This window comes from Zonotrichia albicollis, chromosome 9 (assembly GCF_047830755.1).
Source record: "Zonotrichia albicollis isolate bZonAlb1 chromosome 9, bZonAlb1.hap1, whole genome shotgun sequence".
Taxonomy (NCBI): domain Eukaryota; kingdom Metazoa; phylum Chordata; class Aves; order Passeriformes; family Passerellidae; genus Zonotrichia; species Zonotrichia albicollis.
This window is the reverse complement of record NC_133827.1, coordinates 24,790,931-24,806,846: the sequence shown is the minus strand read 5'-3', so window position 1 is coordinate 24,806,846 and position 15,916 is coordinate 24,790,931. Positions and strand designations below refer to the sequence as shown.

At 43.5% G+C, this 15,916-nt stretch overlaps 1 protein-coding gene across 1 annotated transcript in view; it reads left to right on the top strand.

Moving 5' to 3' along the window:
• EPHA4 (EPH receptor A4) overlaps window positions 1-15,916 on the top strand; it is a 104,692-nt gene that overhangs the window by 44,842 nt on the left and 43,934 nt on the right. The window contains exon 5 of the mRNA XM_074547038.1: window positions 11,408-11,746. Coding sequence (XP_074403139.1) covers window positions 11,408-11,746 — 339 coding nt within the window. The remainder of the gene's footprint in view (window positions 1-11,407; window positions 11,747-15,916) is intronic.

Below are 15,916 nucleotides of genomic sequence, written 5' to 3'. Positions count from 1 at the left end.
ATTAATGATTTTTAATTGGGAGCCCTTTACAAAAGAGAGATTACCATCATGGACTGTCCAGCTTGAAATCTGCCTCAGTAAATGACCCTGAATAATTTAGTCAGTTGTGTCACCCAAACAGAGACTGATGGATTGACTGATATTTTTCATGGCCTGAAATATTTCAAAAACAGTTGCATTTAAGACAGTTTATAGTGGAGAAGCTTGGAGGTAATAAGAGCAGATGTAGTGAGATGCAAGAGAAGAGTGCCTGCTTTAAAAGGACCTTCTCCAGCCTAGGTTATCAAGAAACTGAATAGCCTGACTTCAAACAGCAAACATCACTTACTTGTCTTTACATTCCCCTCTTCTAATTGAATTTAGTGCACTGCTGTATTTCCTTCAGAAAGTATATTGTTTTTAAATTACCATTTCAGTGCTATTACTCAAGGCTCCTGCTTCTAATGCTTTCTGACAGTTATCAGCATAATGAACCATAATGAAATGATGAGCAATCTACAGTGGAAACTCAATGTGAATTCCACTAGAGCTGTGTGACTGTGTTGTTAAAATTTGAATGCACATTAAAATAACACTGTCCTTATTTGTTTCCAAGGTCAAGGCTTTAAAAAAGGTTTCAAAGGTCTAAACACTTCAATTTTGTTAATGTTGCAGTGTAATATATACCCTTAACTTAATCTTGTGTTACATTTAACATATCTCAGAGATAAATATTTGACCTGCATTTTCAAAAAAGAGTGAATTTACCTACCTAATAACTGTGGCTGCAAATGAGTAATTACGTAGGAGCTGATTATTTGAGCACATGCTTATAATGACTGCTTAAACTATAAACAAAATAAATAAGCAAATGCGCTCTTTTTCCTTCAACTGCACTTGTTCCTTTTCTAAGTTTCCAGTCAGATATGGATTATCACCACTGTGGCTGGATACACCACACAGTTGTGCTGGCTACTGCGTTTTAGGTGGCTTTGCCCTGGCTTTGCCACACTTCCACATTTGTGCTGGCATTACTGCAGTTCTCTGCTGTTGGAGCCTGTTCTCTGGAATATGAAGTATATGCCAGCAGAGCCTCTGATCTTCAGAATTTAAATTTATGACATAATAACTCTTCCACTTCTTTATATATATGCACCTTCAGTAAATGATTTTGTTCTTAAAATGTCCTGTGATTATGTAAATAGTGCATCAGAATGCCTTTTAAGCTGTAGCACAGCAGTTACAAGAGCAGAGGGAATAGTGGGTAGGCTGTAAGGAGAGAATGATTTTTCTTCTCCACGTAGGCTGGGAAAATGGACCATCCATCCCTGCATTGCTGCCAGACTGAGAGAAAGGGATTGTGAGTGATGGGAATCTCAAAGGAGAAAGCTGTCTCCCCTTGTGTGTGGTGATGGGCTGAAGGAATTGAATAAGAAGGGGAGTGGTTATGGCTTGAGAAGAGACGGGAGTAATTTGACAGTGTGTGTTTATAATCAGTAGACTTGAAATCATCACTCCTTTAAATACAGCAACTGTTTATTAGCTGTCTTCTGATTTTCTGGCCAGAGCCTTAAATTAACAGAGACATTTACTCAATTAAATGGGGGCTTTGATTTGGTTAGTCAGGACCTAGTTCTGTAGAGTTGTTGAAGTAAATTAGAGGGCAAACAGCATAAGAAATTCAGCAGTTGGGCCAATTACAGAACAGCTTATTTTTCTGGTTGGATTTCTTTCCTGTCAGACTGTCAGATAACTTTCTGGTTTCCGCAGTGGAATTCTTTTTATCTCGAAAGAGTGAGTGAACACAGGTGACATTGTCTGCAGCACAGTGCATTAGAGTAGCTGTGATAACATGGCTTAGCATACGTGACAATGCAAAATGTTCTCATATGGCAGCTCTTGGAAGGGAAGCCTAGAGCCCAAAGGAGTGGTACCTGCGAGCATCAGTTTCCCCACACCTCTGCCAGTGGTAACTGGACCTCTTTGCTTAACTTCTTTAGCCTTTTTAGGAGAGGAGCCATTAATTGGATTGTTCTCTGGGTGAAAGGAACAAAGTCTATTGTGAAGCTGGTAACTGGGTTACTTCTGGCGAGTAAATAGGAAATCGTACATTCCAGTGAAATGGGCATTTTGTCACTGGCGCTGCTCCAGCATCCCTGGCTTGGCAGGACTCCCACTGAAGTCAAAGGAATCTTGCCCAAGTAAATAAATGAAGAATTGTTTACCAAATCATTTGCCTTATTATAACCCAGTTGTAAAGCTGACTGTGCAGAGAGGAGAGAGGGTGGAAATGGAGCAGATTACTGGTATTTTAAGTGACTGCTGCATCTTGCGGCCTGTTGGCTTTGGTCTCACCAGTTGTAAAACACATAATCTATGATGATAAATGGTCAGGAATAGCCAGGCAGGCAAGAAGTGAGGGCTGTCCAAGCTGCCTTTGCTTGTGTAAATTAGCCCACAACAACAGGGGACCTGTCCACAACTGCTGAAAGAGCAATTAGTGGCAGCAACACACACAACTGTCTGAGGAAAGTGTGGGCTTTATTGGCAAGCTTAAATGTACAGGACCCAGGTATTTACTCTGTGTTAGAACTTTTCTTTCGGATGGTTAGAGATCAACAACAAAGGCATATCTGAAGGGCATCACAGCTCACATACTGAAACTCCATTGACAGTTCCACTGCTGTACAGGTTCAATAAAGCCTTATGAGATGGAAAGAGGAGGCCAAAGTGCTTCCTCTTGAACACTGTGCCTGGCATGGCTTTGCCAGACATTTTAGTCAGTGAACTTTAAGGTGTTTAAAGACATTGATTATTTAATAATTACTTTCTTTGCATCCTCTCTGCACATAGTAGGGAAATACTCTCTCTTTCATGCTCTCTGAAATACTCTCTATTTCATGCTCATCCCTGTCCCCAGTGAGATGATTCTAGGATCATGATGAAATTAAAGAGCATTGATTAGAGTTGTTAAAGGCTATCCATACAGTACCAGTGGGGTGAGGCCTTGCTGAGAGAGCAGCAGTGTGACCCCGAGGGTGAGGCTGGCAACACGACCAGCAGCCTTAGTGAACCCTAGTGCTGCCTCTCTGTGCCTGAGCCAGCCCTTTCAAAGGCACCTGATGTACCTCCAGATATGCTCCAAACATCTATGGAAGTGTTCATTCTATGGATCCTTTTATTTTTTGTACACCTCTTTATTTGGTCTCTTTATTCTTGCTGCGTTAGACACAAAAGCTGCCTCTCAGATCTTGTACAGCAGATGTGCTAAACTTTTCCCTGCTTCTGACAGAGCATTTCTAGTCAGGTTTTCTTGCCATTAGGCAGTCGGATGCTTGCTCCCAGGTGCCTGCTGCTCCTTTAACTTATCAAAGACTTTGCTGCTCCTCTGTAGTGCAGCCAAGGCCAAGCTGCCGATTCAAAACAGGCCAGTTCATCCTGGGCTCCTTTTAAACCATGGTGTGTCATAGCAACCTTCCCTGTTGTATGAATCTTGTTTATTATGTAGCAAATTAGCTCAAGATTTCTGAATGCCCCGAGTTGCCTTTGAAATGAGGGCAGATGAAGAGGGTCAGCGTCTCTGGAGCAGGCTCATAAAGAGGATCCTTTTGTCAGTCCTGGGCCAAAGCCCATTGAGGCCTGCTGGTCTGCCTGATTGACTTTGATTAGCAAACACCCATGGCTGGCACACAGCTGCATTGAACAGTGGTTTTGCAGGGCTTTCACAGTTTTAGGGTGAAGCTAGAAAACTTCAAACTGTAGCAGAATATTGTTTCAATTTTAATACAGTATTTTAATATTTTTTTGTTTGTTAAAATAATTTTGAAGCTGTATCAAGCTAAAGTCTGCTTTTTCTGCCTCAAAAAAGAAGAGATATTTTCTTCAAGGAGAGTGCGGGAATGGTTAAAGAAGATTAAAGTCTTTTCTACATGCTTGAGGTTTTCTGATGTCTGGTGGGAATTGCCAATGAAGCTTCCTTCTGATTTCACACTGTCAGGCGAATGCAGGCTGAATGCAGTGTGACAACCCACTTGAAAATAATTATCCACTGCCCTGGCTGCAGAGACATCCGTTACCTGCTGCAGAAATGTGCTTTTACACACGTGCCCAAGCAGATGGAGTAAAGTATTTTTTAAATCATTTTCTCCTTCCAGGGCTCAAAAGTTTAATCATGCTTGTTACTTAGTCACATACATATCTTTAGAAAGCATTTCTGTTTTAAAGGAGGTACATTTTAAATGCACTGATCTGGTGACTGACAGGATGCTCCTAACAAAGGCTTGCCTTCTTGAGGGTATATGTTTGAAATATCTCCATTAGCACTTCCATGGAGAGTGTGGGTTTCAGTTTGCATTTTTAATAGATCTCCTCCCACAGCCAGATCTTTCAAGGTAATAAATCTTAACTATAACAGAGGCTAGTAGTAAATAGATGTGGTTACAGTCCTAATACTGATAATATCAGTTCAGTCCTTAATGGCTAATGCTGCTGCCAGAATAATTCACTACCACTGTTGATGGCTGAAGACTAAGCTGGCATACAAAAAGGAGCTCCTGAAGGAGCCCTCTGCCAGGCTGTGACAGAAACATGCAGACAGGCAGCTATTTGTGGCCAAGAGAGCTTTATTTTTGGTGTCACCAGAGTGGGTTTCTTAGAAGTGCCAAATTCACTTTAAAGGAATTAATTGTCAGAAAGAACCCTGTGCTGAAGTGCCTTTTGGTTTGTTTTGTGGTGTTTTTGTTTCTCTACACAAGAAAATAGTATATCAGGGCTACTTGTGTCTGATACAATTGGCCAAACCAAAGCCCTCAACTTCATCTTCAGTCCTGTGACCATGGGACCTCTGAGAAAAGCAAAGAGGAATTTTTTTACTCGTGTCTACCTTTGGTGAATGAAAGTTGTTTGCCCAAAATTTGGAGCTGCTAGTTGTCTAGAGTGGGATTCTGGAGTCCTGTCACCTTGAGCCAGCAGAGAACCAAGCTGCAAGGTCTTTGTTATTTCCTCTCATTTTATGGGGCAACAAGGTCATTCGGGAGCTGTTTGGCTGGGAATCATTTCTTTCTCATCTCCGTTCTCTGTGCTTTAATCCACGCCTCCTAACCATACACTGTTGCTGAACTAAATTAACTGGTTTAGTGAAGACAGTATTCTTGATGTCAAACAAGTCTGTCTGGTCTCCTTGTAGAAAACTGTAATTGAATTTACCGCATACACCCACAGAGACTTTTAGAGAAACACCTTGCTGGGCAGATCAGTAATAAAAAAGGAAGATGTAAAACCAGGGATATTAAAACCTCTGTCATAACCATTTAAATACAGTTCCCCAGCACAGTGCCCTTACAAGTCTACTTTCAGATCCCAGGGTTAGTTTTCAGGGATATTTTTTGGTTGCGTGGATCTGTCGGCTTTACAGCTGTAGGGAGGAAGGGAGGACAGACTTGGTTGGAGTCTCCCAGCACAACCAACCTACCTGCCTGTCTGTCTGTGTCCCTGGAGCCCCTCCAGCTTCAGGAGCCCAGCTACAGCATGTCCTTTGCCATGGCTTTGGGTGGTTTGTGGTGTATGGCATTTGTCAGGGGAAGAGCTCTCTCCTCCCCACTTGTGCCTCTGGTGGTGCTGCACTTGCAGTCCTGGCCTGCCCTGGTTTAGACCCTGTCCTTGGGCACACTGCAGGCCTGGGGTCTGTACTTTCCTCGTGGTGTGCATGAAGGGCTGGGCACACTGATCCCTCAAGGCAGCAGGAATATTCACTCAGTTGTAGCTAATCTCCTTTGTGCTATCTTTCTTTGAAACCATTCATTGCATTGGGGTAGACATTCTTTCTCCTTGGCAGAATGGCTTTGCCAAATTTGTGGGGCTGAGCCTCCTACATTTGTGCTGCTGTTCTTTGGGGACAGGAGGAAAGGGGCTTTGGGATAACGTTCTCGCTGGATGGCATCCAAACAACAGTCAAACAACCTGGTGATGTTTGACTCAACTATCTCTGATGCCCCTTATTCTTTAGGGCAGCTGATTTAAATGGAAAATACTGTACTGCTTGCAAATGAACAGCTTACTGTGGTGTTATTATGGCCAGTGTTAGTCTGCAGCCTGGTTTGCTTGCCAGCTGTGTCCCCCTGCCACTGCACCCCACAGGTGCTGCTGCAATCCTGGAGAGCGAGTTCATTACTGGATCTTCACTGTGGAAGCTCTCTGTGAGTCACTGCTCAGAGCTTGGACCAGGCTTGATACCTGGTGTCCATCATCAAAGCTCCTTAAGTGTGCCCACAGAGACCTGTAATCCACAGACAGATGGCACCCAGGGATCCCCTGTGGTCTGGAAGGAAGGAAGGAGACAGTCAGATGTTGGTATGTGCCCCTGTCATGGATTTCACCAGGTCCTTGTCAGTTGTACAGGCGTGCGTGGGAGGCTTCTGGCTGGAGAGAGACTTGGGTGTAGGAAGGGAGGGAGAGAAATGTTGATAAATGAAAAGTTAAAATACTGCCTGAAGTTGTAGAAAGAGTGCTAAAATACATCAGTCCTTTTAATACAAGTAGTGCTTATGCTATTAACACCTTAAAAACTCTTGTTTTGCTGAATGTTTGTTTGACAATAGGGTGTGTTGTCCTTAAGACAGACATCTCTCTATCTGTGGATGAAAGACAGATAGCTGGAATGGCTATAGCCTATTGCAGCAAGAGAAAGCCAAACAATCTGCATTGCCCAATATATTTAAGGAAATCGAATAGGAGGGTTGAGGAAGATGGCAAGATTAGCTTGATGAGGATTATTTGTTGCTAAACAGACTCTGCAGTGTTTCCCTCAGCCCTGACACACACAATGAGCTGCTCCACCCAGGGCCTTCCCATTTGCTTCATGGCTCACTTGATTTTGATGGTTTTATTGTGAAGCAAGATTTATGGAGCCCCAGGAAGGAATAAAATTGAAAACTTCCGTTCCCTGTGTTCCCACAGAGGTGCCCCCCTGCCCATTCAGGGTGCTGGTTAAAGGGGCTGGAGAAGGATCCGGCTTTCAGCCCTATGACCAAACCGTGTCCCCTTTGCAGTCACTGGTGTGAGAAGACTGAGTGGCTCTGCAGATCCACCCTCAGATTCTGTTGCCCTGTGCAGGGAAAACAACAGCTCCTGCCTTCCTAACATCATAAAATTAATTTAAAAATTAATAGTTTTTCAGAATTAAAATGTTTACATTTAATTTTGATTTCCTGTAGGAACTGTCGCATTTTCAAACTGTTCCAGGCAGTGTGGCAGCATTAACTCCACTCTTCCCCAGTTCCAAATAGCCCATGCAATAGCAAGCTTCCATTGGCAGGAGATTGATGAAAAATGCTGCAGATCGTGGGACTTGTGACAAAATTACAGATGGTGGTGGTGATTCAGAAGCCCAGGTCCTTGTCTCCTCTCTCATCTGCCCCGTAGATAGATTTTTCTGCCAGAGGACACAGGTTTGTGTGAGGGTGATGGTCTGGCTGTCAGGATGCTGTTCCCTGTGGGATCCTGCTAGCTGGGTTCATCCAGGTACTGTCCTGCCCTTGCAGCCTGCCCTGGCCCTGAAAGGGTTTGTCTCATCTATGGGCAGAGGCTCTGTTGTCAGAAACAAAGCAAATCCTGATCACCATTGAAGGAGCAGACCTGCCCTGTGTTTCAACATCTGAAACCAGGCCCATCAATCTGAAGCTATCCCCGCTCCCTGTGCCAACAGCTCCATTGATGACTATCCTCCAGGAAGAAAAGAAATTGCTTTTCCCCTCACTGTAATGTCAGCCCACCATTTGGAGACTCCCCCACATCTTCCTTTTCATGCTGGAGGTGGTGCACTCATCTCTGTGACCTGCAAGCATCTGCTTCCCCGGTTTTCCACTTCACTGCATCTCTGTTTAGACACTGCAGTGCCCTGTCCCACATACTAATTACTGACTTTTTGCTTCTGAGGAGCTTGATTCATTCTGGCACATTTTCCCATGTGAAACTGGACTTAGAGCCTTGGAAAATATCTTAATGGACACCAGACTAAGTCTGAGTTTAACCCCAAACTGGCTGCTGTATCTGAGCTAAGAGGCACATCTTTCAGACCGCAGCTGTGGTAGTGTGAACCCTCCCGCCATAGGGGTCTTTGCTTCAGGAATACCCTCATGAAATGGGGATATTTTTGGCCCTGGCAGAGCTGGTGCTGCCTGGGGAAGGAGGTGTTTGCACTGGCACCACCTCATCTCAGCCCCCTGGCTGTGCTCCGAGTGGATGCTCTCCTGTGTGTGGCTGCAGTGAGTGAATGCTCGGTTAGAAAAGCCTTTTGCTGTTCCTCGCTATCAGGCTCTTGGTGTTTCCCACAGGAGCAGTTTCTGCTCAGGGCTTGCTGCTGCCAGGTCCTGAGCAGTCTGTGGGAGGACACACAGCCTCAGCTCCCAGAGCCTCTGGCTGCTGCTCCGTGCAGGGCAGACCTTCACTGTATTCAGTGTGCACCTGGGCCTGCAGCCCTCTGAGGCTGCTGTTCCCCACAGAGGCTCGTGTTGGTTTTCCCGTTCCCGTGACAGTGCAGAGGCACAGGTGTTGTTACCTTGTGCACCTGCCTGCCCTGAAGAGAGCTCAGGTGTGAGGCAGTTTGGGGAAGTCCTGGATAGAGAGTTTGGTTCAGTCCCTGCTCAGCAGCTCCTGTGCTGCCGCTTGAGTTCACGATTTCAGGAGTGCCTTCCACCTCACTGCACTCAGTTTATTTTTGAAAAAGAAGCTCATGTATTTGCAGGCTAAGCAGACACCACTTTCTCATACCCAGGGGAGCTGGCAAAGCCAGCTTTCGAGGGAAGGAGAGCTGCTTATGGGACAGAGGCATTGGGCTGGGACATGGGACGGTTTTGACCACTGCCCAGATGTGCAAAGCATGTCTTGTGTGCCCTTGTCTCACCACATCTCTCTCTGCCTCCATTTCCACATGATGAATAGAGATTAAAACCAGTTTCTTTCCTTTTTCTTTCTCGTCTGGTTTTTGGATCAGTAAACATCTCTTACTGTGTTCAGTAACTGATCTTTGGGTAAAAGGGTTTTGTCCTTAGGAGTCCAAAATGCTGCCAGTGCATAAATAAAAGCCACGAATGGCAGCCTGGTGGTGCAGCAGGCAGGAGGGCTCCCTGGCTCAGGGGCTGGACTCTGCTCTCTCTTCTTGCAGCAATTCTACCTCTCAACCCCGAATAACTCAGAGACTGTTTCAAAGGTTTGGCAAGAAGGGAGGATTTCCCTCCTTTCAAAATAAATATATTAATTTTGCATTTTTGAGGTAAACACAGACAAACAATCCCTGTTTAGCTACTGCTGCAATAGAGACCTTTCATTTGGGTACCAAAGACCCATTTGAGCTCTATGTCATTTAAGACTCTTAAGCTAGCTAGCTATCTCTCTCAAAATTAAAGTCCTGTCTCCTGTTGAGCATCTGTTATATCAGGTGGCTTCAAATACAGACCTGAGGAGGTGATGCAGCCCTCAAAACCTTGTCCTATGCAGCCTGTTCAGGCCTCAGGCTTCCTTTGAGATGAGCCTGATAAATTGAGGAGGGAGCCACAATTAATCTTCCCCATAGTCATCCCTTAACAGTTTAACCTTTTTGCTGTTACACTTGATGAGTCACTTTGTAATTTCAGTAGAATTTCACATTTTCAATGTATTTAGTTCCCGTCTTACCACAATTACTGTTTTTGTACCTTTGGCATATGAGAAATTATGACTTATTTATTTATACACTTAATGGAAACTGTTGGTGCTGGCTAATTCTTTTTTGCCAGGTTCATAGTTTCATAATGTTTGACAAATTTGCCAGACCTTTCTCCTTTCCTTTCTCCTTTCCTTTCTCCTTTCCTTTCTCCTTTCCTTTCTCCTTTCTCCTTTCCTTCTTCTCATGCAAGGAGATCTAGTTGAACTTCTTTTGAATAGCAAACCATCAAATGCATTTTGATGAAATCTAAGAAGCTTTCATAAGCTTTCCTGTGTCTTGAATTTGTGACTTTACAAAATTATTTCCAGCATTTTTCTGCTAATAATATTTGTATGTAAAGCTCTGACTATCAGTAGTTAGTAAGCAGAGCTATTTTTACTGTGTTCTGGTTTGGATTGATACATTTTGCAATCTTCATTCTCATTCTCTCTCATTTCTGTTTGATGCAGTGCTTACCTGCAGCCCTGTCCCAAAGCCCTGTGTGTGTCAGAGTCCCTGTGTGCTCTGCCCCAGAGCAGGCTGCCTGGTGATGGTCAGGGAAGCTTTTTGGGATGGATGAAATACCCGTCTCTTTCATGGCTTCACTCTGAATCATCCGCCTTAAATTTAAGGGTACAAAAAGTGTGTCTCAACTGTATTGAAATTAGATTAAGAGTTGCAGGATTAGCTCTTCTGAATTTTCAATTTGCCTGTGGGTTTGAGGCCCGTGGGGATTTAAGCACATCAATAGGATTTGTGCCCGTGTGTTGGTCGGTGCAGGGCAGAGCAGGGCAGGGAGAGGTGCTGCAGGTGCAGGAGAGTTTCTGCCTCTGGGCTCTGCCCAGCCTGCCTTGGGCTCTGCTCTGATCCCATAGTCCCTGTGTTGGAACCAGTTGGGAGCTCTCTGGCAGCATGTTTATTAAGTCTCCCATCCCTGTGGTGGAAAAGTTGACCTTGTGTCTCAAATCCAGCCTCATTGCCAAGCTTGCTGTCTGGTCTCTTGTTTCTGACCAGGTTTCTTTTGTCAGCCCTTCCTTCAGATGCTGGCCATATTTTCCTCTTCAATTCTTTCACTTTCTCCAGCACTGCCCTGTTGTAAACTTTATTTCCCATCCTTCAAAGCCTTAATTCTGTGTCTGGCTTCCTACTCAAATCTCCATTCTGCATGCTGAAGTGTCATGTTCAGGTCCCTGCTTGATGGGCTTCGGTGTTCACTGAATGTGATTTGACATCAACTTGTCTGGAAAATATTGCACTTATATTTTTCAGAAAAAGAAACCAGGAGATATTTCTATAATAATTTCAGTAAGAGTCTGCCTGTAGGTAATGAGGGACTTTGAAAATCTCAAGTGAAGCAGAAGTTTGTGCATTTGATGTTTTGCTTAGGAGATCACAGAAAAAAAAATGAGTGTAAGATATATAAATTTAACATTTTTCATAACAAGTATAAACAGTGAAAGGGGAAAAAAGTCCCACTCCTGTTTAATTGCAATACTGAGCTTTCAGGCTCATTTAGAGCTGGAAAATACTGTTAGTTCATCAGCTAAAGAGATCAGAGTTTGACTTATCAGCTATTTTTTTTGCCTTCATTATGAACATAGAGAAGTAAAATTCTGCTTGGTCTCAACTGTCCTGAACTTGAATGGGAGTTGCACAGCATCTGGGATGTGCAACTCTGATGTCTCTGTGTAGGCTTTGTTGTTTTTTTTTTTTCCCTTAACTAAAAATATGTGGACTTTGTCTTTTTAGGCCCTCCATCTGCTCCCCAGCACCTGATTTCCAATGTCAATGAGACCTCAGTGAACCTGGAGTGGAGTCCCCCCCAGAACAAGGGTGGCCGGGAGGACATCTCCTACAACGTGGTGTGCAAGCGCTGCGGGGCGGGCGAGCCGAGCCGCTGCCGCTCCTGTGGCAGTGGGGTGCACTTCAGCCCCCAGCAGAACGGCCTGAAAACCACCAAAGTCTCCATCACCGACCTCCTGGCACACACCAACTACACCTTTGAAGTCTGGGCAGTGAATGGAGTGTCCAAGCAAAACCCCAGCCAGGACCAGGCTGTGTCGGTCACTGTGACAACTAACCAAGCAGGTAGGAACATAAACAGCAATGCTCTTCCTGTCTCTGCTGCCTGTTTTTTAGGAAAGCTGTGATTTCCATTACATTTAGCACTAGCAAATGAATGAGAGGAGCCCTAAGATGTGTAACTGGGTCAAGCCCTTATTTTCTGGTGATTTATATGGATACTTTAAATGGTTCAGAGGCAGGGAGAGAGGAGGCTTTGGGTGCTGTGTCTGTGCTGCAGCACACGGGCAGGACGCTGGGAGGCATTCTGCAGAACAACAGCAAAGCTGCCCTGATCCCCCCTGGCCCCCCAGCAGCTCTGCTGTCACACCCTGCACAGGGACACAAGGATGTCCTTGGTGTCTGCAGAGGGCAAAATACATGCCTGGGGAGCACAGGGTTGTGCTCCTGCCCTCCTTGAAAAAGGGCTGTGTAAGATTCAATGAGCGGAACGAGTGGGCGCCCGCTCGCCTGCCTGCTCCCTCTCCTCTCCTGGAAAGTCAATTAGATTCTGTCCCCTTGTTAAATAAATACCTCCTTAACCTGCTGCTGACAATGTTTCGATTGATCAGAGCTGGCATTGCTGTAGAAATCCTATATGAGCTTTCAACTTCATGCTGACTGATTTTTGCCTTTCATTCATCTGGGAGAGCGAAATACTATTTCTGTGTCTACGAGATTATTTCAGATACCCTGGGCAGCTCTGCTTTTTTAGTACCCCATGCTTGACCTAGTAAGGGCAAAGGCTGCAGCAGCAGATTGCTGTTTTGTTTTGATGCTAATTTGTTTGATCTTTTTCTTTAATTCCGTGAAAACATTTCTTAGTTTGCAGCCAGCTCTGGTTTAACGCACAGGGTTCCAGTTGAATTTTTAATTTAATGCACAAAATTATATACATTTGAATATGACACTCTTCTAAATGCAAATGAGATCTCCAGACTGTCAGACTGGCTACAAGACCGTCAAACCTGTTATCTGATGGCTCAGAGTGCTGATTGCCTTCAGGTCCCACAGATGTTGCAGGCATTCAGCACCTCGGAGCGTAGCTCACAGGGTATCATTTATTACGGGGCTTACGGTGTATGAGACAGTATTGATATTGCATATTTTGATAGGACCAGACCATATAAATATTTTGAATTCTGTTTCCTAGTAGGTGTGTGTGAAAAATAGGTAGGCATAGTCTGAATGTGCAGATTTTAGCTGTAGTCCAGGGCATGTCAGTATTACCAGTGAGAGATACATTCAATTTTGCAGTGACAGTTACAAGCGAAATTGTCAAGTCCGTGCTGAAGCGCCTTTGAAAATCTGGTCCAGTGTTTTTTGTTCTTCATATACAGTTGACAGCATCCCTTTTAAATTATGATTCAAAAATTCAAACCACCACTTTGCCTAGTGAAAAGAAGACTAATAGAGAGCAGGGGCTATTAGGGAGTCTTGGGAGAAAGCCGTGGGAGAGTGCTGTCATACGCTCTACGAAAAGAGAAGGTTGAGAACAGCAGCAGGGACAGTGTTTTTGTGCTGTGAATGCCTAGCAAAGAGAGTATTTCTGACTGATTTTGGCATGTGTAAGGATTAGTGGATGCATATATGCATGAATAAGTGAGCGGGATCCATCTACCGTGTGAAAATTCTACCATCTTATGCTTTTATATGCAAACCAAAATCTGATTGAATATGCAAATAAGAATTGATTTTGTTTATTATCCATGAGTAGTATTCTTCCCATCAGGAAATTTGTATTTTTGCCAACGTTTCCAATTTTGAGACATGCCCAGTTTATCAAATGCGTCAGAGGGACAGAGAAAATTATACTGGTATAAATGAAAATTAACTCCAAGGTGCACTGTTCTCCTGTTCTTCATACAACTTTGTGGTTTCTGCTGCATAGAAGATCTAAGTAGAAATGTGTGGCCTAAACCTACAGATCCCAGCTGAGATAAATAGCCTTACATATGCAAATTGTCCCATTGATTTTGGTGAAACTGCTTGCTTGAGTAAAGGTTTGTAAAGTTAGACCCTTGGGTTTTACAAGTACTCATCTGTTTAATCATTGTAAATGTGTGTCTGGGGTGCATTAAAATCCTTGTGCCACTAATTTTCTTTCACTATATTTCATTATAAAGAAATCATGTCATGATGGTGCGCTGCCACAGGCTTGGTTTTCATCTTGCACCTTTCTTACACTAATGTAAAGCTGCCTCGGTTTCTTTAAGGCAATTCTAAATTCAGATTAGAGCCAAGCTCCTCCCTTAATAGCATTTCCAATAAAATGCTCTTTTACTAATAAAAATGTAGCCACCAATACCAAAAATTTTTTAATTTCTTCATTGGTTGTGCTCTCCATGCTTGTGCTTGATAGGAAAAAATAATGTTGTCAGTATGAGGAGTTTTTAATAATTCTTTACATATGAGCAGTGCTTTTGAATTGTCTTCTGGAGAATTTGCTAGAAGTTTTTGCAAGAGGTGCTTCTCTGAGTTAAATTCAGTAAAAATGATGAGTATGCAAGAGACCAGGGAATTCTTCCTTATAGCAACTTCACCTTTCAAATTTTCTTCAGTATAATGTGAAGAAAATAGGCAGGAATTTTCCAAGCAGTTTTTGATCAGTGAGGATCAGGAATCTGGGTGTCTGTGTATTTCCTTGCTGTGGTGCCAGCCCCTGTGGAAGGTGTGCATTTGGAGACAGGCAGAAAGCAATGCGAAATCACTTGTGGTATATTCGGCACAAAATTGATGGAATGCATTGCAGTGACATAAAAGGTGCAGTTGAAAAGCACAGGTGGGTTTTTGTTTGCTTTTGTCGTTTTACTCCTGAGGTAATGAAATGAGGCAGTTTGCTTTCCACTCTTCATTTAGAAACTCTCTTTTCAGTTTCCAATACTATAGAAAAGTGTTTAAATGAGAATAAAATTTGCCATTCACAGTAGGATCAAAAATAGTTTGAAAAAGTATTTTTCTGCTTCTTTGGAAAAGGTATTGGTTATTATAGCTTGCTTATTTTTCCAAAAAAAAAGCTAAATTTCAGGCTTTGCAGCAAGTAAAAATTTCTATCTCCTCTGAAGTTAAATACTTCAGTGTTGTGACTTTTTAAGAATTTTGAATTAATTCAGCTCATTGTTCTGCATGTTTAGTATAATTTTTTTTTCTTTTGAGATGGGAACCATTACTCTTTTCCCCTGTGAGATTAAAAAAAATAGAAAAAGCAAGGATGGAACACTGAGTGGCTGAAACTTGAAGCAAATGTCTTCAGCACAATAAGTACTGCAAATGCTAGTATTGGGGGTCTCACCACTGACAGTAGTGGCTTTTGGGCTTTCAGTTTTCAATGAAACGAAATCAGCACTCTGCTCATCTTTAATAATTTGTGAAATTATTTGTGGAAGAGAGGCAGGCCAGCAATTCTCATGTGATGCTGCTAGGAGAAGCTAATTTCAATGAGGAACTCTCAGACTGTTGACTGAGTAGCTCAGAAATCTCTGGGCTTCTTGGTTTTGGGTTTTTTTTTCTGCTAAGGTTAATGCTGCGAAGCTGTTCAAAATTAAAAGAAAAGCTCTCAATAAAGAGATCTTGTTCACAGCATGCAGGAAGCTTGTGTGGTTTTCTTTTGAAGATGCCTTAACAGTTGATATTTTTATTAAGGATTAGAGAGCTGAGCTGTTTGTGTCTCCAGCCTGAGAGGCAGGTTCCCTGCTCAGTCCCCCTCTGGGGGCAGTGCCACAGGGACAAGGTTTTTGCATGGGTGCTGAAGGCATTCCCTAGGCAGGGGAGTGGTGTGGGGGGCAGAGCCTACGCTGGCTTAAATGAGATTTAAAATCCAAACTTATTTTCCTGCTTGCTTGGCTCCCTTTGTTCTGTTTGCATTTTGTGAGGGATGGGTGTCCTGCTCTCTCCTTTGCTTGTAGGAGTTGAAGCAGTTGATATTTCTGAATAAACAAACTGCCTGGTGATTTGTTACCTTGTTAGGTTACCTTGGGCTCTGTGTTTCCTTAAGTGGATCAGCAGAGCTGGATGGATGCAGGATGTGCCAATTAGGATGAAAATACAGTGTATATAAATAAACTCCCTTCTTCTCCCCTTGCATCACCCTGGATGTTTTCAAGCTGCCTGTGCTCAGGATCAAGAAATGATCTTTCTGGAGAATATCTCTGTCCTGGTTTTGCTGCTGCTGTTGTCAGTGCTCTGCCCAGCCCCTGT